This window comes from Puma concolor, chromosome A3, assembly GCF_028749965.1.
Source record: "Puma concolor isolate L17-30 chromosome A3, mPumCon1.1.hap2, whole genome shotgun sequence".
In the NCBI taxonomy this organism is placed as follows: Eukaryota; Metazoa; Chordata; class Mammalia; order Carnivora; family Felidae; genus Puma; species Puma concolor.
The window spans coordinates 24,624,342-24,651,427 of NC_141669.1; the positions used below are offsets into that span (position 1 = coordinate 24,624,342).

The 27,086-nt window shown below is 41.3% G+C and overlaps 2 protein-coding genes across 4 annotated transcripts; one reads left to right on the plus strand and one right to left on the minus strand.

Annotated features, from left to right (window-relative positions):
- Positions 1–4,396: 4,396 nt before the first annotated feature.
- LOC147582322 (uncharacterized) lies at positions 4,397–13,860 on the minus strand. Its single transcript, XM_086702793.1, has 3 exons — positions 13,843–13,860; positions 10,032–11,592; positions 4,397–4,767 (listed from the first exon to the last, which is right to left on the minus strand). Exons 1-2 carry the CDS (start codon positions 13,858–13,860, stop codon positions 10,465–10,467), a joined length of 1,146 nt encoding a protein of 381 aa, XP_086558919.1. The 3' UTR covers positions 4,397–4,767; positions 10,032–10,464.
- On the plus strand, positions 10,387–27,086 carry YPEL5 (yippee like 5). Of its 3 annotated transcripts, XM_086700289.1 has the most exons (4): positions 10,396–10,522; positions 13,266–13,493; positions 23,482–23,646; positions 25,166–27,086. In XM_086700289.1, exons 3-4 carry the CDS (start codon positions 23,506–23,508, stop codon positions 25,388–25,390), a joined length of 366 nt encoding a protein of 121 aa, XP_086556415.1. In that variant the 5' UTR covers positions 10,396–10,522; positions 13,266–13,493; positions 23,482–23,505; the 3' UTR covers positions 25,391–27,086. The 3 variants fall into 3 exon arrangements, with proteins under 3 accessions (XP_086556414.1, XP_086556415.1, XP_025782881.1); XM_086700288.1 differs by lacking the exon at positions 13,266–13,493 and having other exon boundaries at positions 10,387–10,522; XM_025927096.2 differs by lacking the exons at positions 10,396–10,522; positions 13,266–13,493 and adding an exon at positions 11,460–11,596.

Here is a 27,086-nt window from a genome sequence, read left to right on the forward strand (position 1 = left end):
GCTCTCTGGCTCTCAGCCCCTTGAATTATACCACCAGCTTTCCTGGGTCTCCAGCTTTTGCAGATAGCAAGTGTGCAGTTTCTCAGTCTCCATAATCACGAGCCAATACCTTGTGATAAATCTCTTCCTCTATAACTATCTATCTAGTAATCTATCCATGTCCTATTGGTTGGCGAGCCCTACCACAGGTATCTTTATAGAACTCCTAAATCCATCAGTCCTATCACCTATGTGTTTAACAGACTCATTTAATTGACATTCAATAAAACTTTGCATATAGTATTCCTTTGTCAATAGTGAGGCTTCTGTCCCTGAAAATGTAGGTTTTGAATAACTTGAAGTTGGGGATCTTAAGACCTTTAAATCTTTGAGATTAAAAATAAACTTACCTGTAAAAAAAAAAAACCAAACCCTTTAAAATAAATGTATTGGTCTGGCCAAATTTCTCAGACTGGTGCTGATGGTCTATCTACCTTTTATTCTCAACCTGGGTTTCCAATATTGTCTCTGGACACTGCCCTCTACAGATACTATTCTGTTAAACAGAGTCTCTCAGTCTTCCTTTCTTCCCGCAGCACACTGACACTTCTGGTCTCTGAGCCTTTGTTTAAGGGCACATTAGTCACCGATAAACTTTTACAACAGATGCTGGAATGCATGTTGGCAGTGTCTCCAGAAACAGAAACATATAGCTGTCTGCCCAGAACAGAACCACTCTTCTTTTGGGGAATGCCATTGTTATGGGCTGAAGGCTTGTCTAAAATTTGTATGTTAAAGCCCAAAGCCACAATGTAAGGGTAGTTGGATGTGGGGCCTTTGGTAGATTATTAGGTCTTGAGGATGGAACCCTTATAACAGGATTAGTGTCTTTATGAGAAGAGGCCAGAAAGCTAGCTTGCTCTCTCTCTGCCATGTGAGGATACAATGACGTGTCAGCAGCCTGCAACCCAGGACTGAGCCTTCACCAGAACCTATGTTGGTACCTTGATCTTGGACTTCCAATGTCCAGAACTACAAGAAACAAATTTCTGTTGTTTGTAAGTCACCTATATATAGGACTTTGCTATAGTGGCCTGTTCTAAGAGAGCCATCGCCCCAGCTCCAAATCCATGGTACTAGGGAAGGATGGGATCACAAGACCCCACACATCTGACCATGGTGACAGGTCCCTGATCCACCCAGCCTGTCAGAATCCTTCTCTGGGACTTTTATAACTGGAGCTTTCTTTCCTTTCTGGTCAGGAAGCCTTAATGATGCAAACACGGAGCTGGTTGATGCCATGGTAGGGAAGTACAAATAGTCAATTTGCAAAGAGAAACAGAAGTAGAGACAGAATCAGCCAGTCTTGGCTGCATCCAAGTTCCCTAAGGCTGGATCAAACCACCCTTTCCTGTTCTTTGGTGATGTGGGCCAGTACACTTCCTTCTTATGCTTCAACTACCTCAAATTGGATTCCTGCTACTCACAACCTACCAGAGTTGACTGATACTGCTAGTTTAGCAGAAGATGCAAATTCTTCATGTGATCATCTTTTGTGTCATCCTCAATAAAAGCTGAGTACAAACTAAACTTAACAATGCTTTTGGCAATAACATTTTATCAGTTTTCTGATTGTTCAAGTTAAACACAGGCATTGTAAGATAGGTTTATGAAAATGAGGGCAGTGTATAAAGTGAGTATCTCAGATTTTTATCTCTACATATATAAATACATAGTTTTCTTATTATTTTACAAAAATTGGATAAGACTATGCATGTAATCCCACAGCTTGCCATTTTCCACATAATAATGTATTTTGGACACCGTAATATATCAGTTCATTGGTGTTTGGTGGCATTGTCAATGTTTATTTTGTGTTCAAAGTGACTCCTAAATGACTATCATTGGTAATGGCGGTCACTAAGAGTGCATGTTATCTCATTGATGAAATTCTAGCTTATAGACCAGAGAGACCCCTGCTATTGACTTTTTGTGGGCAGATAGGTTTTGAAAGAAGTTGAATGGCTCATTTGTCATCTCCATGATATAAAGCATGTCAGACTGTTGGCAGTATTTCAAGTACTCTCTCGATTCAGGGTTGAACCACATGAGAGAGCTAGCAGGCATTTGCCTGGCAGTCTGCCAGGTGACCTTACCATTCTGCAATGCGGACAGTACAGGGGAAACAGAGCAAAGCCTGCTCACTCTGGTCTTCTAGCCTCAGCTTCATAATCAAGAGTCATGAAAATAATAACAAGAACTCCCACAACAGCAACTTTCATTGAGCACTTGATAGGTGTCGGGGACACTGGCTAAGCACTTGACATTAGTTATGTTCTTTAATATTCACAATAACCCTAAGATTACCTCTATTTTTAATAATTAAATTGAAGTTCTCACCATGGTCAGGTGGCTAGCAAATGGCAGTGCTGGAGTTTGACCTCAGGCTACATAACCCAAACACCCATGCTCCTCACCACCATTTATTTTCCCCTCCAATTTGCCCCCACCTGACTTCGGACACATACCTATCCTTACCCCAGGACTCAGGGTTTGAGGTGTACAAGGTCTTAGTGTTGAGAAAACTCATGGAAATTTTATGAACACCGTTGTTGGTGGTTTACAAGAAATTTAGGGGAGGATATTACAAGATCCTCTTGGTTGATACAATCTGTTGCAAAAAAGACTTAGGGGTTTGTGGGCTGAGGTTCTGTTCCCTAACACCTCCAACATTTGCTGAGTCAGACTTCTGAAAATAACATACGTTAGAAAGAATATAGTTATGTGCGGTAACAAAATTAATCCTGATTATAAACAGCACCAGGTCATTAGTAAGAAAACTCAATATAAAATATGGCTTTAGGAAAATCGGGGGATGTTATTAACTTTCCTTGGCTGCTGTAACAAATCATCATGGACCTAGTGGCTTAAAACAATACAAATTTATTAACTTACAGTTCTGGAGGTCACAAATTCAAAATGAGTCTCCCGAGGCTGAAATCCAGGTGTCGTCAGAGCTGAGTTCCTTGTGGAGGCTCTAGGGAGGATCCATTTCCTTGCCTTTTCCTGGTTCGAGGTCCTGCTTGCTCCGACCTCTACTTCTAGCATCCCTTATCTTCTCTGACTGACTCTTCTACCTCCTTTTTGCAGTTTGTTATTACTGTTATTTTTGTTAGAAAACCTAGTTTACTTGTTAATTGCGGTAAAATGCACAAAACATAAAGTTGATCATCTTAACCATTTTTGAGGGTACAGCCTGGTATTACTAAGCATATTTACACCCTATACCCATTAAACAACAATTCCTCCCCCTAACCCCTGGGGAGCAGAATTCTACTTTGTGTTTCCATGAATTGGGACCACTCTAGATTTTGTGTATAACGGGAATTATACAATCCTTGTCCTTTCGTATCTGGTTTATTTTATTTAGCATAATGTCTTGAAAGATCATGTCATAGCATGTGTCAGAATTTCTTTTCAAGGCTCAATAATATTCTATTTTGTATATGTACCATGTTTCATTTATCCATTCAACCACTGAAGTCCACTCAGGTTGCTTCTAGCTCTTGGCTATTTTTTAGGCTCCCAGACCTAACTCCCCCCCAACACACACACACAACACCAAGCAATTCTTGGACACCAGCAGGCCGAATGACCACATACATATTTCTTATAAATCATTGTATTGCACTATTGTGGATAATGCTGCTATGAACGTGGGTGAACAAGTATGTCTTTGAGACCCTGCTTTCCATTCTTTTGGGGTATATACCGAGAGGTGGAATTGTTGTATCATACGGTAATTCTATTTTTAACATTTTAGGACCTGCCATACTGTTTACCATAGCAGCTGTACCATTTTACATTTCTTCCAGCAATGTACAGGGCTCAATTTGTCCAAGTACTTGCCAACATCTTTGTTTTGTTTTGTTTTGTTTGATGGTAACGATCCTGAAGGGTATGAAGTGATTTCTCACTATGGCTTTGCTTTGCATTTCTCTAATGGTTAGTGACCTCGAACATCTTCATATGCTTATTGGCCATCCTACCTCTCTTTTATGAAGACCTTGTGATGACATTGCTTCACCTGGATGGTCCAGAATAATCTCCCCATTTAAGGATCCTTAAACTAACCCACCAGCAAAATTCCTTTTGTCATGTAAGATAACACATTCACCGGTTCTGGAGGTTAAGACATAGCCATTGTGGAAGATAGTAGGGCAGGGAGGGGGGCAGCCGTCATTCCGTCTACCACAAGTAACTACTCTACTGCCAAAGCCAGGAGAATAAAAAGTTGGAAGACTGAATGTTTGGTTGATGATTTCAAATACCACATAGAATCTGTGTAGTCCAAAAAGATTTAGCTGAATTTTATGAACAATGACTTTTGAGACAGCTTTTAGTAAAGTGGCAGGGCTGCAACTCAAGAGAAAGTTATTAATATTTTAATTAACATTGATATTTTAACTACCAAGTTGTGACTGGACTTACATATATGTTTCTGCCTAAAGGAGCTGGTCTGTTTAAATTACCCAAAGTTCTCATAAATTCAGGTTAAAGTAAAAAACATGCAGTGTCCCTCCCCTCCCCTCACCAAAACAAAACAAAACAAAACCCAAATCATGCAGTCCCAGGCTCGTATGGCAGCTCTACTCTATGCAGTGTTTGGGGTCCACGTTCCTTCCAGCCGTCTGCTCCTCCATCCTTTGGGCAAAGTCCTGGTCCTGTGGTCCAGGCGGCATCCACATTCCAGGCAACAGGATGGGGGTGGGAGGAATGAAGGTGATGCTAATATAAAACAAGGGAAATGATAGACAAGTTATTTTAAGAGGTTACTTGGGGCTAAACCTAGGTGTTGGATGTGAGGGCAGATTACTTGTATGTAGGGTCCCAACAAGAGAGAGATGGTAAGTACTTGCAGCGGTTGAAGGAGCCAGGGGGATTGTGGTCTATTAACAGGCACAAGAGGGGAGTGACAACCCTACGCCTAAGGAAATATGTGTTGTGGGCACCTGGGTGGCCCAGTCAGTTAAGCATCCGATTCTTGATTTCAGCTCAGGTCATGATCTCACAGTCGTGGGTTTGAGCCCCTGCACTGACAACACAGAGCCTACTTGGGATTCTCTCTTTCCCTCTCTCTGCCCCTCCCTCGCTCATGCTCTATCTCTCTCAAACAAAAATAAATAAAAATAAATAAACTTAAAAAAAAAGAAAAAAGGAAGTATGTGTTGTTTGTACTATTAAGACAAGATGTGGATTCTCTTAAAGACTGCCTGAGTTTCAAGATCGAGAATTGTTCTCCAGGTATAGGTGTCCATCAGCCTTTGGAAAGGAAAAAAGATGGTCTTTCTCCTCCTCTTCCTCCTCCTCTTCTTCCTCCCTTTTTTTTTTTTTTTTTTTTTTTTTTTTTTTTTTTTTTGAGATTGTCTTTCTTCTAACTGGAGAAAGTGCCAAGAAAATAGAAAACAGAGGAGGAAATATTGAGATTGAGAAACTCTGAGGTAGCTCATCTCCAGCAGTCTTAATCTGACTCTAAATTGTCTGCATGATTTTCTGCAGAGAGTAACAGAGGTGGGTGGAGGTCCAAGTGTTTCAGGGTTTATCCAGCAAAGAGATTTACAAGGCCTTGGGAAGTGTGAGGAGGCAGAGAGACTTAGAGCTGGGCATGAAGCCTGCACTTGAAAGGTGGTCTTATCTCCAAGGGCCCAGCTTCAGTGTAAGAGTCCTTCAAACCAAGAGAAGGAAAATCAGAGCAAAGGAGAGGTCCACGGAAGCACCAACAGAAGGGCATTCTGAAAGTCAGACCCCAGGTTTGTAGTTGTGATACTGAACTACCTATTTGGAGCATATCAGAGAGTTTCCACCAGAAAGCATAGTCAGCAACCAGAATAATGCACAGAGTATGTTGGTGTTTGTTGATATGCTCATGTTTCTGATTTTATGTATTGGAACAATGTCAGAGTTAGCACATATCAAGTGATAAAAAAGTTTTTATCCCAAAATGCAAAGCTGGTTTAATGTTAGAGATGGGTTACTGTAATATATCATACAATGAAATAGGCTAAGAGAAAAACATGATTATCTTAATAGACACTGAGAAGGTATTTGATAAATTTTCACACCCATTTTTTATTTTTAAAAAAGGAACCTTACAAACGAGCAATAAAAGATTTTTTTTTAAAGTTTATTTATTTACTGTGTGTGTGTGTGAAAGAGAGAGAGAGAAAGAGGGAGAGAAAGGGTGAGGGCTCTGTCAGCACAGAGCCCAGCACGGGCCTGAACTCCCCAACCACAAGATCATGACCTGAACCGGAACCAGAGTCAGATGCCTAACCAACTGAGCCACCCAGGTACCCCAAAGGAAGTTTTGACCAAAATATTCACACATGTGCTCAAAGAAACTTAAACAAATAAAAGGCAAATGATTGGAAAGAAGTAGGCAAAATTATGATCATTTGAAGACAGACTAATCTATCTAGAATATTTGGGAAAATAAACTACAAAATCATTATTTTTCCTACAAAATAAATAACCAAGAAGAGTTATAATATATAATAGAAGTTCCATTCACAGCAACCCCTCTGTTAAGTTTCCTACAGCTGATGCAACAAAATACCACAGACTGGGTAGCCTGAACAACAGAAATTTATCTCTCACCGTTCTGGAGCCTGGAAGTCCAAAGTCAAGGTGTCAGCAGGTTTGGTTTCTGCTGAGGCCTTATTCTGTGGCTTGCAGGTAGCCTTCTCTCTGTGTCCTCACATGGTCTTTTCTATATGTACACACATCCCTGGTATCCCTTTTTATGTAGTAATCTCTGTCTTTTTTAAGAAAGGCAAACGTCCACAAGCTGTAATTCATTTGGAGGTGTCTGGAGTTGTGGAAGCTTGACTGCCCCACATTCTCCTACGAATGGACCTGGAGAACTTGTTTGGAGGTTCCAGCAGAGGAGTGAAGCTACTTGTCTCCCCTTGACTGAAGAATGGTCCTTCTCTAACAGGGAAGGTCGTCTTCTTCCATCAAGTATGCAGCTTCAGAGAGGGACACAGGCACATGCAGTGGTGAGGGAGGAAGGGGACACCACCCTAGCCAGCCAGATCAGCCAAATCAACCATGGTGATCAAAGGGGTGACAAATGTCACAGCCAGATTGCGCTCACATCCCTAATCTCCTTTTATGAAAACACCGGTCAGATTGTTTTAGGGCCTACTCTAACAACCTCATTTTAACTCAATCACCTCTTTAAAGGCTGGACTTCAAAATACAGTCACATTCTGAGATACCTGGGGGTTAGGACTTCAACATATGAATGGGGAGGCATAATTCAGCCCATAATATCCTCAGAAAATATACAGTACCTAAATAGAGCCCTAAGAAGATACATGAACAACCAAACGGATGGTAGCTGTACCATGAAATTATACAGACATAAAAGAATGGATAAACATACCATGTTCTTAGTGGGAAAGTCTCAGTATTATAAAGTACTAATTTGTCCCAAATTTAATTAAACTAAAAGGGGGACGCCTGGGTGGCTCAGTCGGTTAAGCGGCCGACTTCGGCTCAGGTCATGATCTCGCGGTCCATGAGTTCGAGCCCCGCGTCGGGCTCTGTGCAGACAGCTCAGAGCCTGGAGCCTGTTTCAGATTCTGTGTCTCCCTCTCTCTGACCCTCCCCCGTTCATGCTCTGTCTCTCTCTGTCTTAAAAAATAAATAAATGTTAAAAAAAAAACAAATTTAATTAAACTAAAAGGTATAACACAACTGTAACCAAAAGCCCAACAAGACCATCTTTAAAAATCTCTTACGTTTTTTCATTTCTCTTCCATATTTGTTACATTATCTTCAACTGTATATTCTTTATTTCTAATAGGTGTGCCACCATCAGGGGGATCCATCGTCTTCCACCCCAAACTGACCTTCCCAACAGCCCTATACCCGGCAACAGGAGGCCATCAGTCACCTAGAAAATCTCTGGCTTATCTGGGAAAATTCTTAGTCCACCTATAAACAATCAATCAGTCCAGTGCAGCCATTTCTGTTAAAGTCAAACCTGCAACTTCTGTTCCTTTCCTACCTGCCCTCCTTACCTCACATTTGGGCTTTAACTCTGCATATCACTATCATTTAATCTTTCTAAAATATGATTTTCATCATTCCCTTCCAAGCTTATAAATGCTGTGCTTAATATTTGTAATTTATATCCACCAGGCGACCTTGGACACATTTGTTAATCACTGTGCTTCAGTCGACTTATCTGTAAAATGGGGATAACAGTATTGAACTCAGAGTTTTCATGAAAATTCACTGCGTTAATGTGAGAGAACCTAGAACAGTTAGCACTATGTATTTGTTAAATAAATAGTCTTCCCTACTGTTTTACCTGGCACTCAAAAGTGCTCACTTTTAAGAACTCATTCCTGTGGGTTTAGACACTATATGTCCATTTCAAATGATTATATTAAGAAATACCTGACAAACAGGTTATCAGTGAACACATATGTTCCTTACAGCAGCACATTTAATAGAAAAAGATTGAAAAATGTCTGTAGGAAAAAAAATGCTTAATAAAAGATGGTGAAGTCATACCACGGAAAACTGTGGATATAGATAAAAGTAAATTTGTAGATAAAAGTTGCATTGGCTTTTAGATGCACGGAGTAAGAGGTGCAATATGCTTTCATACACATTTGTTTCAGGAAGAATAGGATGTACATGAAACTGTAAGCAGAGGACACAGGTTTCTGTTAGGACATGAGGCTGTATGACCTTCCTACAATGAACATGTGTTACTTTGTAATTAAAGTTAAGTAAAAACAAAACAATGAGAAAAAAACTTAAAAATGTTTAAAACTTCCTTATCTCTGGGCACCTGGTGGCTCAGCTGGTTAAGCATTGGACCCCCTTGGTTTCGGCTCAGGTCATGATCTCACAGTTTCATGGCTCAGTGCTAGCAGTGCAGAACCTGCTTGGGATTCTCTCCTTCTCTCTCTGCTCCTTCCCCACTTGTACTGTCTCTGTCTCTCTCAAAATAAATAAATAAAACTTAAAAGAAAAAAACTTCCTATCTGCTTGTTTTCCTTTGATGATCAGGTTTTTATCTGAACTGCATGAAAATACCTGTGGTTTTTTTTGAGGTTGATGAGAAGTCAAATTGCTAGTATTTGCTTCAAAACCTCTTACTCACTAAAGATGGCTTTTTTTTTTTAATGTTTACTTATTTTTGAGAGACAGAGTGTGTGAGCGGGTGAGGAGCAGAGAGAGAGGGAGACACAGAATCTGAAGCAAGCTCCAGGCTCCGAGCTGTCAGCACAGAGCCCGACGCCGGCCTCGAACTCACAGACTGTGAGATCATAACCTGAACAAAGTCAGACGCCCAACCAACTGAGCCACCCAGGCACCCCTGATGGCTTTAAACACCTTGCAGATTAACCTCAAATGTTAGCCTTTATTTTTTGTCTGAGAAATAGGCATCATCAAATATTTATACTTCATCCTGAAAATCAGGCAAAGATCATAATGTAATTACCTGGGAAATGTTAATGAAATGAGACGCAAAGCCTTCTATCTCAAGTGTTCATGATGGTTATGGGAACAGCTACCCTTTTCAACAAACCTCAGACTTTCATAGGCAGACAATCTCCATGTAAAAGATTCTGAATTTTCTCATCTTCTTGAAAATCACTTCCACTACCAAGAGAAAACTCAGAGAGTTGTAAATTAAGTCGAGCACACTTGAAAAATGCCGTTTTCCATAGATGTTCTTCAGGATTTCCTATATGCTGGGATTCAAAGGGTTTGGGGTTTGTAAGTAAATGGTGGCGCTCTATAAGGAGTGACTAGAGTAAGCAGTCTCAAGGAAATTAATTACACGGTACGTTTTAACTATTTAGGTACCTCCTTTGCCTAGAAAAACAGCCTGTTGTTTTCATTTGTCATTACTGGGCCTCAAAAAGCTAGGCCTTAGCTACCACCTGGTGACGCCGATGACGCGCGATGTCCTACAGCTGCCGCAATTAGAAAGCTGAGCCTTCTCCTTTAAGAAGCTGACTCACGTGGATGCTGTGTTGTGTGCTCTCAGCTGGGAAGGAGGTGGATCCTAAGTCTCTTCACATTGGCCTCTTCCCGAGAAGGGGCAGAGTTAGCCTCTTTGATTGGCTGCACGAGTACGAGGAGTAGAGTCAGGGGCGGGGCGAGCTGCGGGAGCTGGCTCAGGATCTGCGGCTTCTGGGAGGGGTGGGCAGCGCCGCGGAGGGGTGAGGGAGTGGGGGAGGGTGAACCAGAAAAGGGGCGGGGCCCAGCGGAAGGGGCAGGGTGCCGGGAATGAGGGCGGGGCCTAGAAATGAAGGGCATTCTGGGCCAACTGGGAGAGCCCACTGTTCGAGGGGCGGAGCTACGCCGAGTGATTGACGCTGAGGCCCAACCAGGGAGAGGCGGGGCCAAGGCCAGGGCCTGACTAAACCTGGAGACTCGGGTGGCCGAGGGGCTTCATCCCAGTTGAGGAGCGAAGAACCGCCGGCGGCCGCGGATCTCACAGCCGCTCGGGGTGAGTGCGGTTGGCGGGGGCCGGGCTCGGAGCCCGGTGGAGGCTGAGGAGCCCTCTAGGTCGACGGCTTCGAAGCACTCGGGAATCGGCCCGGGGCGGGGGACCCTGGCAGGAAGTGCCTCTTTCTTGCCGCGCTCCCCCTGGGGTCCCAGCGCGGCCGCCTTCGACCCCTCTGGGCGGGTCCCGGCGCCGGGGCTGCGGGTAGACGGGCTGGGCTGTTTCCTCTTTGTGAGGCCCAGGCGCGGCGGCCGCCGTCGGCCCGCCCCCGCCGCGCAGCCGGGGCGACCGGCGCGCCCGCAACAGCCGCGACCCCTCCGCTCGGCGCCCGCGCCCTCCTGCCGCAGTCTCTCGCCCGGCCAGTATCCACGGCGCAGCCTGGGAGGCCCTTCCGCGGGCAGTTTGGCCGGCAACCTCCCCCGCCCCGGCTGCCCCGCCCCCACGGGCCGCGTCCCCGCCGCAGTGTCGGGGGCGCGCCGGGGTTCCGCGCCGCCGCGGTCGTCGGGAGGCCTGCTCTTCTGCAGCCTCGCCGCGCCCCCGGCGTCGAAGTGAAGTCCGAGCTCTGCTGGGCAATGGGCGGGGGTCGTCTTTAAAAAGGGCCGCTGTCCCGGCTGCCCGGCACTAGGCACGGGCGGGGGGCCTCGTTGGCTTTGTGTCTGCCCCCCCCGGGTGACTGCCGGCCACACTGCCCTGCAGCTCGCTGGCTGGCCCCAGGAACGAGCGTGTGGCCCCGCCGGGTTGGCGGAGGGCGGGGTGGGACTGTTGGGCGGCCGTCGGGCGTCCCGGGCTGCGGCGGGCCGGCCGGGACCCCGCGCCGCCGCCCGCTCAGCTGTTTCCGGCCCGTGTTTGTGGTGCGGGAGGAGGCCGCCTCGCTCGGTCGGCCCCTCCCGATTGGCCCGCGGCGTCACGTGCCCACAATCAGCTGGGGCCAGCTGGGGCCGCAGGCGGCTGGCGGGTCGCGCGGTCGCCGGCAGCCGGCGGAGGGGGCCGCGCCCTTCCTCCCGGTTCCCTTCTCCGCCCCCGCCGCCGGCTGGAGGGTGGGCGTGCTCTCGCAACTCCTTTATTTTAGGCAGCTAGGTAAGACAATGAGTATTATGAACAGCGGGAGTTGGAAAACGGAACTGCTACAAAGATCTGTTTAATCCTGACTCTTATTAATCCCCCCCCTTCAAGGGAGAGGCTGGGAAGGTGTACACCTCATTTATTTTTAAACTTTTTCTGTTTACAGGGCCTTGTTGGTAATCTGAGGATTTTTATTCCAGGTCTCTCTGACAGATGGAAAACCTGATGTAACCTCAGACTAGCTAACCTTGTGTTTTTGGAAAATTAGCCTTGCTGGTGAAGTAACTGGGGGGCGGGGGGAGGGGGGTAATAGGATATTAGCTCACTTTGCGTAGCCGCGCATACAGTGTTGCAGCCGAATTCGCACACAGGTGAACCAAAATACATGAAGTGTTTCCTGGGTAAATATTTGTGCCAGATGTGAAGTGTCTAGGTGTATTCTCTTCCTGAAAGTTTATGGCATATATGTACTGTATTAGATGAGATGGAAATTACCAAGAACTCATGGTCTTTTCTCTAGAAGCCTGTAACTTAGTAAAAAGTCATGAACAAATGAAATTGAGTAACCATATAAACTTAAACGTTAGTCAAATACGAAATAAGTGTTATAGAGGTTGAAAAACCGGGGCAGTGAAAAAAATGGGTAAGAGTCAAGTAGGAAGCATTTCGAACTGGACCGGTATTGCTCCGACCTGGAAAACGGGAGTCTTTGGGGGATCCAGGCCTAGAAGGAAATATAGGCCTGGACCATTTACCAATAGTGAGAAGGTGGAGCTGGTGGAATTTGGCACACAGTGAATTTTCCATCTCCCATTATCTTTCTGGGTAGGTACTGGAACACCAGGTAGAATGTACTTCCTGGGAAAGACTGATGTCTACCTTTATCATACTCCCACCCAGCTCAGTGCCCAATGCAGGCCTACTGGTTGACTTGTTTTTGAAGTTTATCTCTAGCAACCATCTTCTCTATGAGAGAGGGAGATGATAAAATGTGCTCAAGTAAACTATTTAGTTCTGTACAGGGGAACTAAGGAAGTTGGATTTTTAGAAAAGTAAGGTTGGTAACATACATGTGGTTTCTAAACCACATGTCTGGATTATCAAGGACTTTTCCCTAGACTTACTTGCCTTTTGTTCTACTTAAGTGGTAGGAGAGAGAAAAAGGTTTAGAAACCATTAAAAAGCAAAGGGAAATAAAACCAAAATAAGTCTAAAAAGATGTTAAATTAGACAGTACCCTCCAATACAGGCCTAACAGTCCTAAATATGTTCACGAGATGTGAAAGTTAGTTCTAAATATATTCATGAGATATGAACATAGTCCTAAGTATATTTGCACCAAGAATATCACTTTAGGTTTTATAGAGCCTGAATGGCTGTAGAAATCATCTGTTTCTCTGGTAATCCTGTGTAGTAATGGCTGGGTAATGTAGGAACTGAACCTTAGCTATGACATGAACTTGCTACTTGACACCTGAATCAGGAAACCAGACAGTTAATTTATACTCTAGTGTATCCAATAAGAGGCACATGGTATAAATACCATGGTATTTTTGACACATGGTATTGCATCACAACAAAGGAGAGATCTTGAATTTGTCTTGCCAGTGGGTGTTTTGGGGAGATTACCAACTCAGATTGTTTAGCTGATTCACTGAGTTACATGACTACTCCTATTTTCTAGTGATGACTAAATACGTATTATAGAAATATAGTAAACCTGGAAAACATTCAACAACAACAAAAGCATTATTTGAAGGACGGGAACAAAAATAGTGAAGTTACTGTCAGTTGAAGAGCTGATTCCACCACTAGAACATCATTTGACACAGTAAAGAAAACTGATCGGGTGTCGCAAGAGAATTAACAAGAGGAAAACACAGCTTGCTTTTGTCCCTGAAACCTTGGCTTGGTAAATATTTTGTACAAAAATTGGTAAATTGATTTTATGATACATTATGAATTTAACGTATTTTCTCCCTTGTAGTTTTTAAGTAGAATTCCATCACAAATCAGTGTGAAAATAGTTGATGAGATAACAGCATTAAATGTTAACTATAGTAATCAACTATTTAAAGTCTTTAGATTTTGTTCCTTTGTTTTGGAGATGGGAGAGACTGAAAAGTAGATAAACATGCTCCAGCATGTTTTCATTTTACCAGAACTATTGCAAAACACAGTCTCCTCTAAAAGGGCAGATTTCTTCAGCCCTTTCTGTACTGGGCTCCTACACCATTCCCTGCTGGAGAGAGTCCTTGTACCTTGTATTTGCCAACCATCTTCTGGCATTGGAAAAGCCCCTCTTACTGGCCCAGCAATAGGTGGAGTCCCAGTATTGTGTGGTCTGTGGTCTGTGGAAATGCCCTAAGAAACTAATCTCTCTACTGAGGAAGAATCTTATCTGTGAATGGGGGGTTTTCCCGTCAGTGGATCCTTAGAAACTCATCAGTGCTTACTATTCTCTCTGGAGTTTTTAGGGTTGGACAGTAAAATGCTTTCTTTGCTGAATTCTGCCTGCCAGGGTTGGATCCTAACTGGATTATTAACCACAGGGAGGGCGTGTACCTATTTTAAGACCTGGAACTGTGACACTGAGAATTTGAGATGCTTCACAAGGTTTCTAACTTTCCTTCTGCTTTTAATTTCTGTCACCTCATCACTTAGCTTTGCATTGATGAACAGGAGATGAAGCCAGTTGTTTGTTTCATAGTCTGTGTTTTGATTTCTCCTCTTTAATAGGAAGGGGAAGTTGGGGTGGGGAATGTGGAAGAAGGAAATCTAGTTTTACTGCATTTACCTTTGTTTAACATTTATGATGTGCCAGGCACTGTTCTCCTAATGTATTCTCTCCATTTAATTGTCACAACTCAGAGATGGGTAATGCTGTCTCCGTTTCACAGCTGAAGAAGCAGAAGATACCTTATCCAAAGTTTACACAGCTTACAAGGGGCAGAGCTGAGATGTGAACCCAGGCTGTCTGACTCCAGAATTCAAATATCTGGGCCACGTTATTTAAATCCTGGAAATGGGAGAGAAGAAGGCAGCAGCTAGGAATATATTATTTATTTTTGTAATCTTTTTAGAACTAATCTGATTATAGAAAGTTAAAGATTTTAGCTAGAAAAATCTGAAGAAAAGGGGAGCAGGATAAAATTGATCTTGTCTGGTACTCCTGTTGATCCTTAACCCTGAGTGGCAACTAAGTTTACTTTTTTTTTTTTTTTTTTTTTAATTAAAAAAGACTATCTGCTTTCTAAGTGAAAAACCCTGTTCGCCATCTGAAGGAGTTTTTAACAGTGGTCAGCACACCTTCTGTCAGGGGCCAGATAGTGAATATTGTGAATTTTACAAGCCATGAGGTTTCAGCCATAACTGTTCAAATTCTGCTGTTGGGGTGAGACAGCTGTCAAGTATAAGCAAATGTGCGTGATTATGTCCCAATAAAACTTTATTTATGGACATTAAAGTTTGAATGTTTCATAGTTCTCATGTGTCACAAAATAATCTTTTGATTATTTTTCTGTTTTTTTCTTACCATTTAAATTGTGAAAACCATCCTTAGTTTGTGGGTGGTATAAAAACAAGTGGTGAGCTGAATTTTGCCCACTGGCCTTAGTTGCCTGACCCCTGTTTTCTGTTTGTTTGGTTGGAGTTTTTGGGTTTTTTTTTTGGTTTTGTTTTCTTTTACGTTTTATTTTTGGTTACTATTTTTTTAGTATAATTTATTGTCAAGTTAGCTGACATACGTCATATACAGTGTGCTCTTGGTTTCGGGGGTAGATTCCTGTGATTCATCTCTTATATGTATATATGGGTGTATATACAACACCCAGTGCTCATCCCGACAAGTGCTCTCCTCGATGCCCATCACCCATTTTCACCTCTCCCCACCCCCCATCAACCCTCAGTTCTCTGTATGTAAGAGTCTCGTATGGGTTTGCGTCCCTCCCACTCTGTTTGAAACTATTTTTTCCCCTTCTTTCCCCATGGTCTTCTGTTAAGTTTCTCAAGTTACACATATGAGTTAAATGATAGGGTATCTGTCTTTCTCTGACTGACTTATTTCACTTCACATAATACCCTACAGTTCCATCCACATTTTTGCAAATGGCAGAATTTCATTCTGTCTCATTGCCAAGTAGTATTCCAGTGTGTGTGTGTATATATATATACACATATACACACATACCACATGTTCTTTATCCACTCATCAGTTGGTGGACATTTGGGCTCTTTCCATGACTTGGCTATTGTTGAAAGCGTTGCTATAAACATTGGGGTACATGTGCCCCTATGAATCACCACTCCTGTATCCTTTGGATAATTCCTAGTAGTGCTATTGTTGGGTCATAGGGTAGCTCTCTTTTTAATTTTTTGAGGAACCTCCATACTATCTTCCAGAGCAGCTACACCAGTTTGCATTCCCACCAACAGTGCCAAGAGGGCTCCCGTTTCTCCCCATCCTTGCCAACATCTGTTTCCTGAGTTGTTGATTTTGGCCACTCTGACCTGTGTGAGGTGGTATCTCAGTGTGGTTTTGATTTGTATTTCCCTGATGATGAGTGATGTTGAGCATCTTCTCATGTGTCTGTTGGTCATCCGGATGTCTTTGGAAGTGTCTGTTCATGTCTTCTGCCCATTTCTTCACTGGATTATTTGGTTTTTTTGGGTGTTAAGTTTGGTAAGTTCTTTATAGATTTTGGGTACTAACCCTTTCTGATAAGTCATTTGCAAATATCTTCTCCCATTCCATTGCCTTTTAGTTTTGTTGATGGTTTCCTTTGCGGTACAGAAGCTTTTTATCTTGATGAGGTCCCAGTAGTTCATTTTTGCATTTATTTCCCTTGCCTTCAGAGATGTGTCGAGTAGGAAGTTGCTGCAGCTGAGGGCCTGACCCCTGTTTTTAAGGAAAGTATGTAGCAATGAGCCAGACTAACCAACAGGACACCATATTTGTTACTGATTTATATATATGTATGTGTAGAAATGTGCTGTGAACAAGTGGAATTTGAAATTAAGAACAATAGTATTTAGTACCCCAAAATAAATACTTAGGTATAAATCTAACAAAATGTGACAAGATCTGTATGAGGGAAAATACAAAACTCTGATGAATGAAATCAAGAATGAAATAAATGGAGAGAGTCCATGTTGTCAAGATACCAGTTCTTCCCAACTTTAGAGTCAATGCAATCCCAATCCCAACAAGTTCCTTTGTGAATATCAACAAATGGATTCTAAAGTTTCTATAAGGAGGCAAAAGACTAGCCAAGACAATATTGAAGGAAAAGAATAAAGTCAGAACACTGACACTACTTGACTTTAAGACTTAATATGAAGCTACAGTAATCAAGACAGTATGGTATTGACCAAAGAATAGACAAATAGATCAGTGGGAAAGAATAGAGAGCCCAGAAATAGATCCACATAAAGATCGTCAGCTGATATTTGACACAGCAGCAAAGGCAATACAGCAGAGCAAAGATAGTATTTTCAATAAATGGTGCTAAAACAACCGGACCCCCACATGCAAAAAAAAAATCTAGACCCAGACTGTACACGCATTCACAAAAATTAACTCAAAATCAGTCACAGACCTAAATGTAAAAGGCAAAACTATAAAACTCACAGAAGATAACATAGGAGAAAATCTAGATGGTATTGCCTATGGCAGTGACTTTTTAAATACAACACCAAAGGCATGATCCATGAAAGAAATAATTGATTACCCGGAACTCATTAAAATTAAAAACTTCTGTGCAAAAGATGTCAAGAGAGTAAGAGGATAAGCCACAGATTGGGAGCAAATATTTGCCAAAGACTTCTGATAAAGGATTTCTCCAAAACATACCAAGAACTGTTAAAAACTGAACAAAAAGAAAACAACCTGATTGAAAAACGGCAAATAGCATATGAAAAGCTGCTCCATGTCATATGTCATTAGGGAAATGCAAATTAAAACAACAATGAGATACCAATGCGCACCTATTAAAATGGTCAAAACACTGAACCTTGACAATACCAAATGCTGGCAAGGATGTGTAGAGCAATAGGAACTTTGATTCCTTGCTGGTAGGAACATAAAATGGAAGACACCGTGGTTTCTTACAAAACTAAACCTACCATACAATCCAGCAATTGCACTCCTTGGTACTTCTCCATAGGGGCTGAAAACTTCTATCCATACAAAACCTGGCTTTCACACATTTCTGAAAGACAAAAATCTTGCCTTATTTTGCTGTGAACCTAAAACTGCTAGAAACAAAACTTAAATCTGACCTAAAAATAGCCATTTTTAGGAAGATATTTTATTGACTTGGCCTCAAACTAGGAAATTACATAGTCTATATTGTCTAACACGTTAAGTTTATTTATTTTAGAGTATGTGTGGGCAGCAGGGAGAATCCCAGGCAGGCTCTGTGCTTGGAGCTGTGAGGTCGTGACCTGAGCCAAAATCCAGAGTAGGGCACTTAAGCAACTGAGCCACCCAGGCACCCCCATATTGTCTAATTTTTAACATAGTTGACCTTGAGCAACACAAGTTTAAACTGATGAGTCTGCTTATACGTGCATTTTTTTCAATAAATACTGTCGATGTATTTTTTCATGGTTTTCTTAATGTTCTCTATTGTAAGAATACAGTATGTAATACATCTAATATAGAAAAGGTGTTATTTGATGCTTATGTTATTGGCTGTGGTTTATGTTATGTTTATGTTGTCTGTAGGCTTCTGGTCAACAATAGACTATTAAGTTTTGGGGGGAGTCTGTGCTTATTTGCAGATTTTCAACTGTGCAAGGTGGGAGCGGGGGTTGGCATCCCTGACCATCCCCCTCTCCCCCATTTTGTTCAAGAGTCACTTGTAATCCATGCCTGGAGATGTCTTTCATGGATTTTTCAAAGAGAAAAAAACCTTTGGGGCGCCTGGGTGGCGCAGTCGGTTAAGCGTCCGACTTCAGCCAGGTCACGATCTCGCGGTCCGTGAGTTCGAGCCCCGCGTCAGGCTCTGGGCTGATGACTCAGAGCCTGGAGCCTGTTTCCGATTCTGTGTCTCCCTCTCTCTCTGCCCCTCCCCCATTCATGCTCTGTCTCCCTCTGTCCCAAAAATAAATAAACGTTGAAAAAAAAAAAATTAAAAAAAAAAAAAGAAAAAAACCTTTCTTTTTTTCTCTTACAAGTTCTGTAAATCGTGTAAATTTTTAAAAATTCTGTTAAAAAGGTATAGTTTCTAAAAATGTGATTGCTTCACTAGGGTCTCCTATTAAAATAGAAAATGGAAATTCTAAGTAGCTAAATGTGCTATTCAAGGGGAAGGAAATTGAAACAGTTACTAAAATGTGATCTATAGATCATCTATGAATTTCACTTGTATTTTCAACTTGGCTTCTCAGTTTCCAGTAACTTCAGTTAAACTGATAATAGCCTACCAATAAACAACCACGTTTGGTAGTTCTTTCAAGCTTTTAAGGATTTTAATAACCTGGAACTAAGAAAAGGAGTACCAAAGAGACCTTATTTATTAAATTATCTGGGGGAATAGTACTTATTAAAATTGTGTTTTGCTTGAAATGTTAAAAAGAAAAAACACATCTTAAAGCTTTAGCTGTGATGCATTTGACCTTAGTTTTGGTTATAAACTTGAACTTCAACACTGACAGAGACCAAAGTGTGCATTTTACTAGTTAAGATATGATAAGGTGTCCCTACAGTTGACACAGAAATCTTTGTTAGTCATCTATGAAAGCTCAGTTTTAAGGTTTTTTTAAATATGTGGCTGAAGGGTTTTGGGGACTCTTCTAAGTCTAAGCAAGGGACTTAGCATATCTGGGAAATATTTTGAACATAAAACCAGAAAATAGATCAGTGATTGCCTGTGATTAAAGAGGGGCTTGTGGGAATTTGGGGGAGGTGATAGAAATATTCTAACGCTGGTTTGTGGTGGTATGCAGTGGCGGCATAACTTTATAAGTTTACTAAAAATCATTCAGTTGTACACTTAACAGTGGCTAGATTTTATGGTGTGTAATTTATTCCTTTAAAAATCTGGGGGGGTGGTTCTTAAAAGAATTAGCTATATGCTGTCAGACAAAAAGTTTCAAAGTTTGTGAAGGAGTAGTCTATTTGAGCTCTTAGAGATGGCTAAAGCACATGCCTTTGACCTTATTTTTGTAGTGCTATTAAGTTTAGCACAAGTATAGTGACACGCGTGAATGTATGTTGCATTTGATAATAACACGGTCCCTAGCCACAAGAGGTTTATCTAGGAGGGATGAGAATTTGAATTAAGACATTGATGGGGAAGGAGGAAAGACCTCCAAAAGTGATTTAGGAAGTACTGTTGGTTTTGCAATTTTTCTAAGAAGTTGCCAGGGTTTCTCATTTAGGAGAGTGTGTCATTTGAATTGGCCACCAACCAAGAAAGGAAATCTAGGAGGGATCAGCATGGAGGCAGGAAGGGTACATGGTAAATCTGAATCTGGCAGCCCAGTGGTCACTAGAGAATAAAGAGTCAAAAGAACTGGGGCAAGGTTTCATTCAGGCCCCAGCTTGGCCAGTGTCAGGACTTTATTTCTTCCTCTAACTAGGAGGGTGACAAATTCCTAGTTAAGAAAAGTCAAGATTAAATGTGGTATGTAAAGTACCAAGTGCAGTGTCCCATGCAGTGTAGACGCTAAGTAATTACTAGGTGTAAGGCAGAGTTTAATATATTCCCCAGATCCCAAGAAGCCTGATTCAGGTGTTACGTCTTAGCTTTTTAATGACCTTCCTCCTTAAATAATAAAGTGGCGTTGTGATTGATACCAGCCTCTTGAGAATTTGGATAGTGTGAGTCAGTAGTAGGTTGTTCCTAGCCCTGCAACGCTAAGGCTTAACACCTAGAACCTGATGACCCCACCCTGCACAGGTTTTTCTACTTCCTAAAGACTTTTGACAGAAAAGGATGTTTTGCTGGTTTTTGCTAGATTCCATGGCATTCCAACCTAGCTTTTTTGGCAAATAAGAACTACATTTTACAGTTTTGTGTACATATATAGTACTCTATAAATGGAAACCACAACTAGAAATAGTGACTCTGCACAGATATTTTTGGTTTTGGTAATGAATCATATAATTGAATCCAGTAAAAATACTTGGGTAAAAGTAAAAAATAGACTGAATTTGAAGCAGGGAAGAGAAAGCATATTAAATCTCTTTACCCCATTTAGGATAAAGGGCCAGTAGCAAATGGTCAAGCTATATTGTAATTTTGAATCAAAGATAGAATGATGTAGGGTATAGGCAGAGTTCGTTTTGAAGCCCAGTACATTTTCCACAACAGCATTGTGTTTGCCATGGCCAATTCAAAAACATCTAGATACTTCTGTATTATGGTTGAAATAAATTACACTATGAATATTATATTTAAAAGTTTGGAGAAAAATTGGCCTTAAAGTAGTGAGTCCCAGAAGCCCAAGCAGGGGGGTGAACTGCACAAATACTAGTTTTCAGAGAAATACAGAATCCCAGCACTGTGTCTTAAGACGTAGGACAGGAAACCTTGCTGTTGATTACTTTCTGTAGATGACTGGTATTAAGAAACATGACCCAGATCACCTGCTCACAAGCCGTTGCATGCTTTGGTTATGTGAAGAGTCATACACTCCGATGTCTTACAGGGGAAGTAATTATGTGATGCAAAGTGGTGATTGAGCAGACAGAATGACCTCAGGGGAGTTGCAGCTACCACTCAACTCTAGTCATTGTTGCCTTATGAGAACAGGTGCCCCATGTGCCAAATCTCCCCATTGTTTAAAAAAAAAAAAAAAAAAATACAGGCTCTATCGTTAGAAATCTCTCAAGTCTTAAATGGTGACCCAGCTGTTTTTTTATTAATAAACTGTGTGGGCCACATTAAACATGTCCACAGTGGACATGTGTTTTGTAAGGAAAGGGTTGCCTGTCTTGTTCACTGCTGTGTCCCTTTTGCCACCAAACGAGTTCGGCCTGCAGGCCTCAAATTTGCAACCTCTGACCTTTATGTAACAAATACTGTGTTCTTAAGCCTTTGGAAAAGGGAAAGCTATCATTTTAAAGGCTGAAACGATAGTTTTACCTTCTGTTGTCATTTTGCAAAAATGTAATCAAAAAGTTAAATACCATTTCTTAAGTGGTGTCATTTTCACCCAGGGTTTATTCATTGGCATGTTTGCTTAAAGTGAAGTGGTTTTCCTTTCACTAGCCACAGATTTTAATTGTATTTACCATTTGTTTTTCATTCTTCTTAAACTTTCATATCAAAATATTTAATGGAAGTCATAATGATCTTTGTGATAATGACTTTTCTGATGACCTTAGGACCACCTAATAACTAAAGAAGAAGTTCACAGATGTAAGAAGGAATGGAATTTTTAATTTGTAATGAAATTTCCCCAAATTTAAAATGACAGTGGATTCTTACTACAAACATAAATTGTACATTATTTTTCATAGTGGCAGCTATAGCAACTCTGCATGCCATTTAAAATATATGTAATACAGGGGCGCCTGGGTGGCGCAGTCGGTTAAGCGTCCGACTTCAGCCAGGTCACGATCTCGCGGTTCGTGAGTTCGAGCCCTGCGTCAGGCTCTGGGCTGATGGCTCGGAGCCTGGAGCCCGTTTCCGATTCTGTGTCTCCCTCTCTCTCTGCCCCTCCCCCGTTCATGCTCTGTCTCTCTCTGTCCCAAAAATAAATAAAAAACGTTGAAAAAAAATTTTTTAAAAATAAAATATATGTAATACAAATATTTAAAACACAGGAGCTGAAAGCCACACTGGGAATAAATTCTTTTTTTAATGAGAGCTGTTGTGTATTCTTGACTATATCTAGATCTTTAAAAAATGGTGTTTAAGGGGATTAATTGCTGTAAATTGAAGGAGTTGCATATATTCACTCTCTAACTTTTGAAATCCTGAAGTGTGATTATTCTTGTTTTGGAATTTGGATTCAAAGCTCCCCCCCATCCCCCCAATGTTTCAGCACTTCCGTGATATATTGAATCAGTGTGATTTCTTAAACATAAGTTATGTAATAATGGCTTCTCTTTCTCTTCTTCTCTGTTCTTGTTTTCCTAGCCATATGCCAGGGCAGTGGAAGAATTTTGGCTTTAGGTTGGGTGAACTGCACTCCAGTCATGGTTTTCTGTACTTGAAAGCTGTGTAACCTTTGATCACTTAATAACCTTGGATAAGTTATGAAGTGGGGCTGATAACCTCACAGAGTTATTGTGACAATTTTGAAATAAGTAAAGCACCTAGTGCTCCACAGACTCCAACCTAATGTTAATGCCATCACCCCTCCATGGTTGTAGAGGTACCTGATGACCAGAGCCACCCCATGCTCTGGACCAAGACTCCCCTCTTCTCGTTTTCTGATCACCCCTTTTTCTACTCTTGGAATCATCCCACTCATGCCCCACAAGTCTTTCCTCAAATTATACATACTCAGAATGTACACTTAACACTTAGCCTAAGCCTTTCTGACATCTCTGCCTGTGCTTCTCATTATTCAGTTTTTGATACTCCACTTTTTCCTGTGTTTTTCATACCAACCAAGAGAGAAGTGATCTTGTTCTGGCCTCGCCTAAACATGTTTGCTTCCTTGGCTCACTGTTTCTAAACGGTTCTTAGCTTGGTTTGCCTGTTTATTTGTTCAGTGAATGAACCTTGGGTCCTTTAGTACAGAGTCAACTATTTCCCATAATAGTGCTGCAAAGGAGTACTACTACAAAGTAGATACTTTATTTATATATATAATTTATGTATGTATGAATAAATGGTTCTCATATATATGTATGTATAAATGACTCCCACCAAGTAGATACCAGCAGTTTTTTTTTTTTAAATCATAATGCTTTCTTGTGCTTTTCCATTTGCTCCTAGGTTTTTAGAACTTCAGCTATAAAAATGGGCAGAATTTTCCTTGATCACATTGGTGGTACCCGTCTGTTTTCTTGTGCAAACTGCGATACAATCCTGACCAACCGCTCAGAACTCATCTCTACTCGGTTCACAGGCGCCACTGGCAGAGCATTTCTTTTTAACAAGGTTGGTGGGAAGACCAGTTCCATTTCCTAAGTGGGTTCAGTGAATGTATTTGACAGCAGTACTAGAATACCTCTCAGAGTTTGGAGATACCAGAAATGAGAGCTATAATCTGCATGTTCAAATGAGTGCCCACTAGCTTACCTTTGGGACCTTAGGAAGGGATTACTAGAATGTGAGTTTTTTACCATGAAAGTTTGAAGACTGTTACAATAAGAAGGGTAGTCTCCATTGCTTTAGAAAACATTCAGTGTAAGAATTTAGTAGTGACTTCATGGACTGTGGAAGAATGTAGAAATGCCACTACACCCATGTTACTGATTTGTCCTTATGTGGGGATAGCTGCATTAAGCTTTCATAGCTTGACAGTGCAACTGAATGAAGATCATCTAACCAACTTCCCTTGCTCTAATTTATGCTCACCAGTCATCCTTCTGATTATGGTGTGGCTTATGGCATGCCAAGGGGAAGAGCATTTACCGATTTACTAATTAATGACTAGTCTGCCCACTTCTCTAATTTCTGGCTGGCTTTAAAATTGGTTGAGCCGATTCTGTCTCCTGGAAATCTCTAATGTGTACTAGCAGAGTTGGATTCCCAAATCTTTTAGGCTAAGAGACAGAACTAGTCTAAGGTACTGCTCTTAAAAGGTCAACTAAACTTCCCCTGTGGACACCCCTCTGTTCCACTTAGAAATAAGCTTTTCTCTCAAAGAATTGATAGTGTATACCCCTTGATCTTTCTTTAGGGATGGAGCAGGAGTTGGTACACTATGGCAGGACAGCTGCCTGTTTTTGTAAATAATGAAACACAGACATATTCATTCATTTATGTATTGCCTGTGGCTGCTTTTGTGCTACAACAGCAGAGCTAAATAGTTAGAACAAAGATCATATAGCCTTCAAAGCCAGAAATATTTACTATCTGGCCATTTACAGAAGAGTAAAGTGTAGAGGACTTTCGGATGGTCAGAATCATTGGAAATTCTTCACAGATTATTTGAATCCACTTGAAAACTGTATTGCCATGTATGATCTATAGTTGGCTTAGTGTGTCTTTTTCGGTTTGTATATAAAATGTATTTCCAGAAACAGATTTGGCAAACCTTTTTTATGGAATACAAGTTGCATACTAGGTTCTTTTACATTGGTAGCCTTATTTGAACTCCTCGTTGAATGGTGAATGATGACAGCTAGATCCAAACCAACATTTTACGACTCCAAGTTGAGGACTCTTCGCTGCAACACAGAAATGTAACTAGTGTATATGAATAATATGGTTAGGACTAGTATATAGTATAGTAATTCAAGATTGCATTAGATGTCCAGTGCAATTTCCAGATATTTGCCTTTCCCAGCAGCTTCTAAAAATAGCCCTTGGGAAGGGTATGGTAGGTTTGACTAAAGTAACAACTGCTGTTTGCTTTTCTCAAGTTGCTGTCATTGCATCAACCACAATAGTGTGTGCTTTTTGGGCCAGCAACTCACATGGCTCTGCAATTTTGTGTTCCCCTGTTTCTTAGGTAGTTAACCTGCAGTACAGTGAAGTTCAAGACCGGGTCATGCTCACTGGCCGCCACATGGTTCGAGACGTGAGCTGCAAGAACTGCAATAGCAAACTGGGATGGATCTATGAGTTTGCCACTGAAGACAGCCAGCGCTATAAGGAGGGCCGTGTGATCCTGGAGCGCGCTCTAGTGCGAGAGAGCGAGGGCTTTGAGGAGCATGTACCATCCGATAACTCTTGAAGAAAAAGAGCTAACTCCATCTCTTCCCAGGTCTCCTTCACTGAAAACAAAAATCTACTTACATACACTGTCACCTTAGCATCAGGGTCGGATTCATGAACTGCGGAACAAGAGGTTGTGAGAATCTAAGATGGAACCTTTCTTTCTTTCTTTTTTTTTTTTTTTTAATTTTCAATTTTCCATCCAGCAGCAGTGTGTAGAGAGAATATTATGCAGATGCTGTTAATTTTTTTTCCCCTGTGTTTACATCTTGAGGCAGAATAGTCTATCTGCAGCTACGTGATGGGCTATGTGAGGAAAAAAATCTGGGCTATTAGAGTGAAAAAGTGTGTTGTATGTAAATTTTGAAAGGAAAAATGTGTCAAGAGCATGGTTTTTAAACTTATTTGGGCTTCATTTAAAAAAAATTTTTTTTAAACCCAGTTATTTCACTTGATTTGCTAGCTTCAGGGAAGAGATCCGAATTTGTGACCAGCGCTAAAGGTTCAGTGTTAGTATGGCTTGTGCTGGCCATTGTGCCATATTCTTGTTGGAGATGAACCGTAGCACCAGAGCCCATCCTTCCTTGTCAGTCTTGACCCAAAGATGTCACCAGTCCTAGTTATTTGTCACCACGTAATTGGTGTTGATTGGAAACTTTTCCTGAAATGGGGCAGAACTGCTTGGTTGTCTTTTCCATGTAACTTAAGCATAGTAATATAAATAAAGTGATAGTTGGATGTTTTTGGTCCTGTGTTGCTTTTAAAAACACCTTTTAAAAGAGCAGAGTATTTGATAAGTAATTTTCCTGGTAGTGTTTCTTTTCATCTCTTAAGCTAAATTGAGTGTGTAGAGATTACTTTGTTTAAAGCATACTGTTTAAACTCCTAGTACTGCGTTAAGAAAAGAGTTGAACGGAATGTCTGTGCATCCATGCAGAAAGCATTTCATCTGCATCTGTTTTAAAAGAAGGGGAGAAATGAAGGAGCCTATCTAAAATTACTGCTTTGCAAAAAAGTGTTTTCAGCCTGTCCTCAGTTTTGTGTTGATTTTGACAAGTCTGTAGAACCTAATAGTTTCATCAAAGCACTAGATCTGTCATTAGCATTATTTTCTCAGATCTACCCTCAGAAGTTCAACTATTGAAATTTAAACTGTACTTGGTCCTTTCAAGCAGAAAGGGATCAAATGTGACTCAGGGTGTTATTTTAGCCCCAAATTTACAACATTATGAAGTATTAAAATATAAATGTTTCTTTATCCAAACTATTTCTAGATATTCTAGTATTTGTTTCTGGTGGAATAAATAACATTAAAATTGGCTAATTATTTAAAATGTGTGAATGGATGTTTGCGTGCTCAATCTCTAGGTCTTTGTCTAGAAAGGATATTTGCCTCAATTAGCAAAATCTTTCTGTCATTGGTATTAGAAGTGACTTCTGAGTACAGTTAAGATTAAGTTTCTCTTTTTTGCCTTCGGGCTTTTGGTTAGAGGCATAGGTCTCTGATGAAGTAGGTGTATAATACTGCATTTGAGAGAAGTGGACACAAATGATCTTTCCTTCACCGTGGAATAAATCTTCAAGCTTTAAGAACCAGCTTTCATTCCCATCCATTTCCATACTGGCCTTGGATTACATGCACATCCCCGCTTAGCCTGCCTTATCTGCAGCACTATGAGCATTTGCTGTCACAATAAAGTATATTTTGTCTTGCA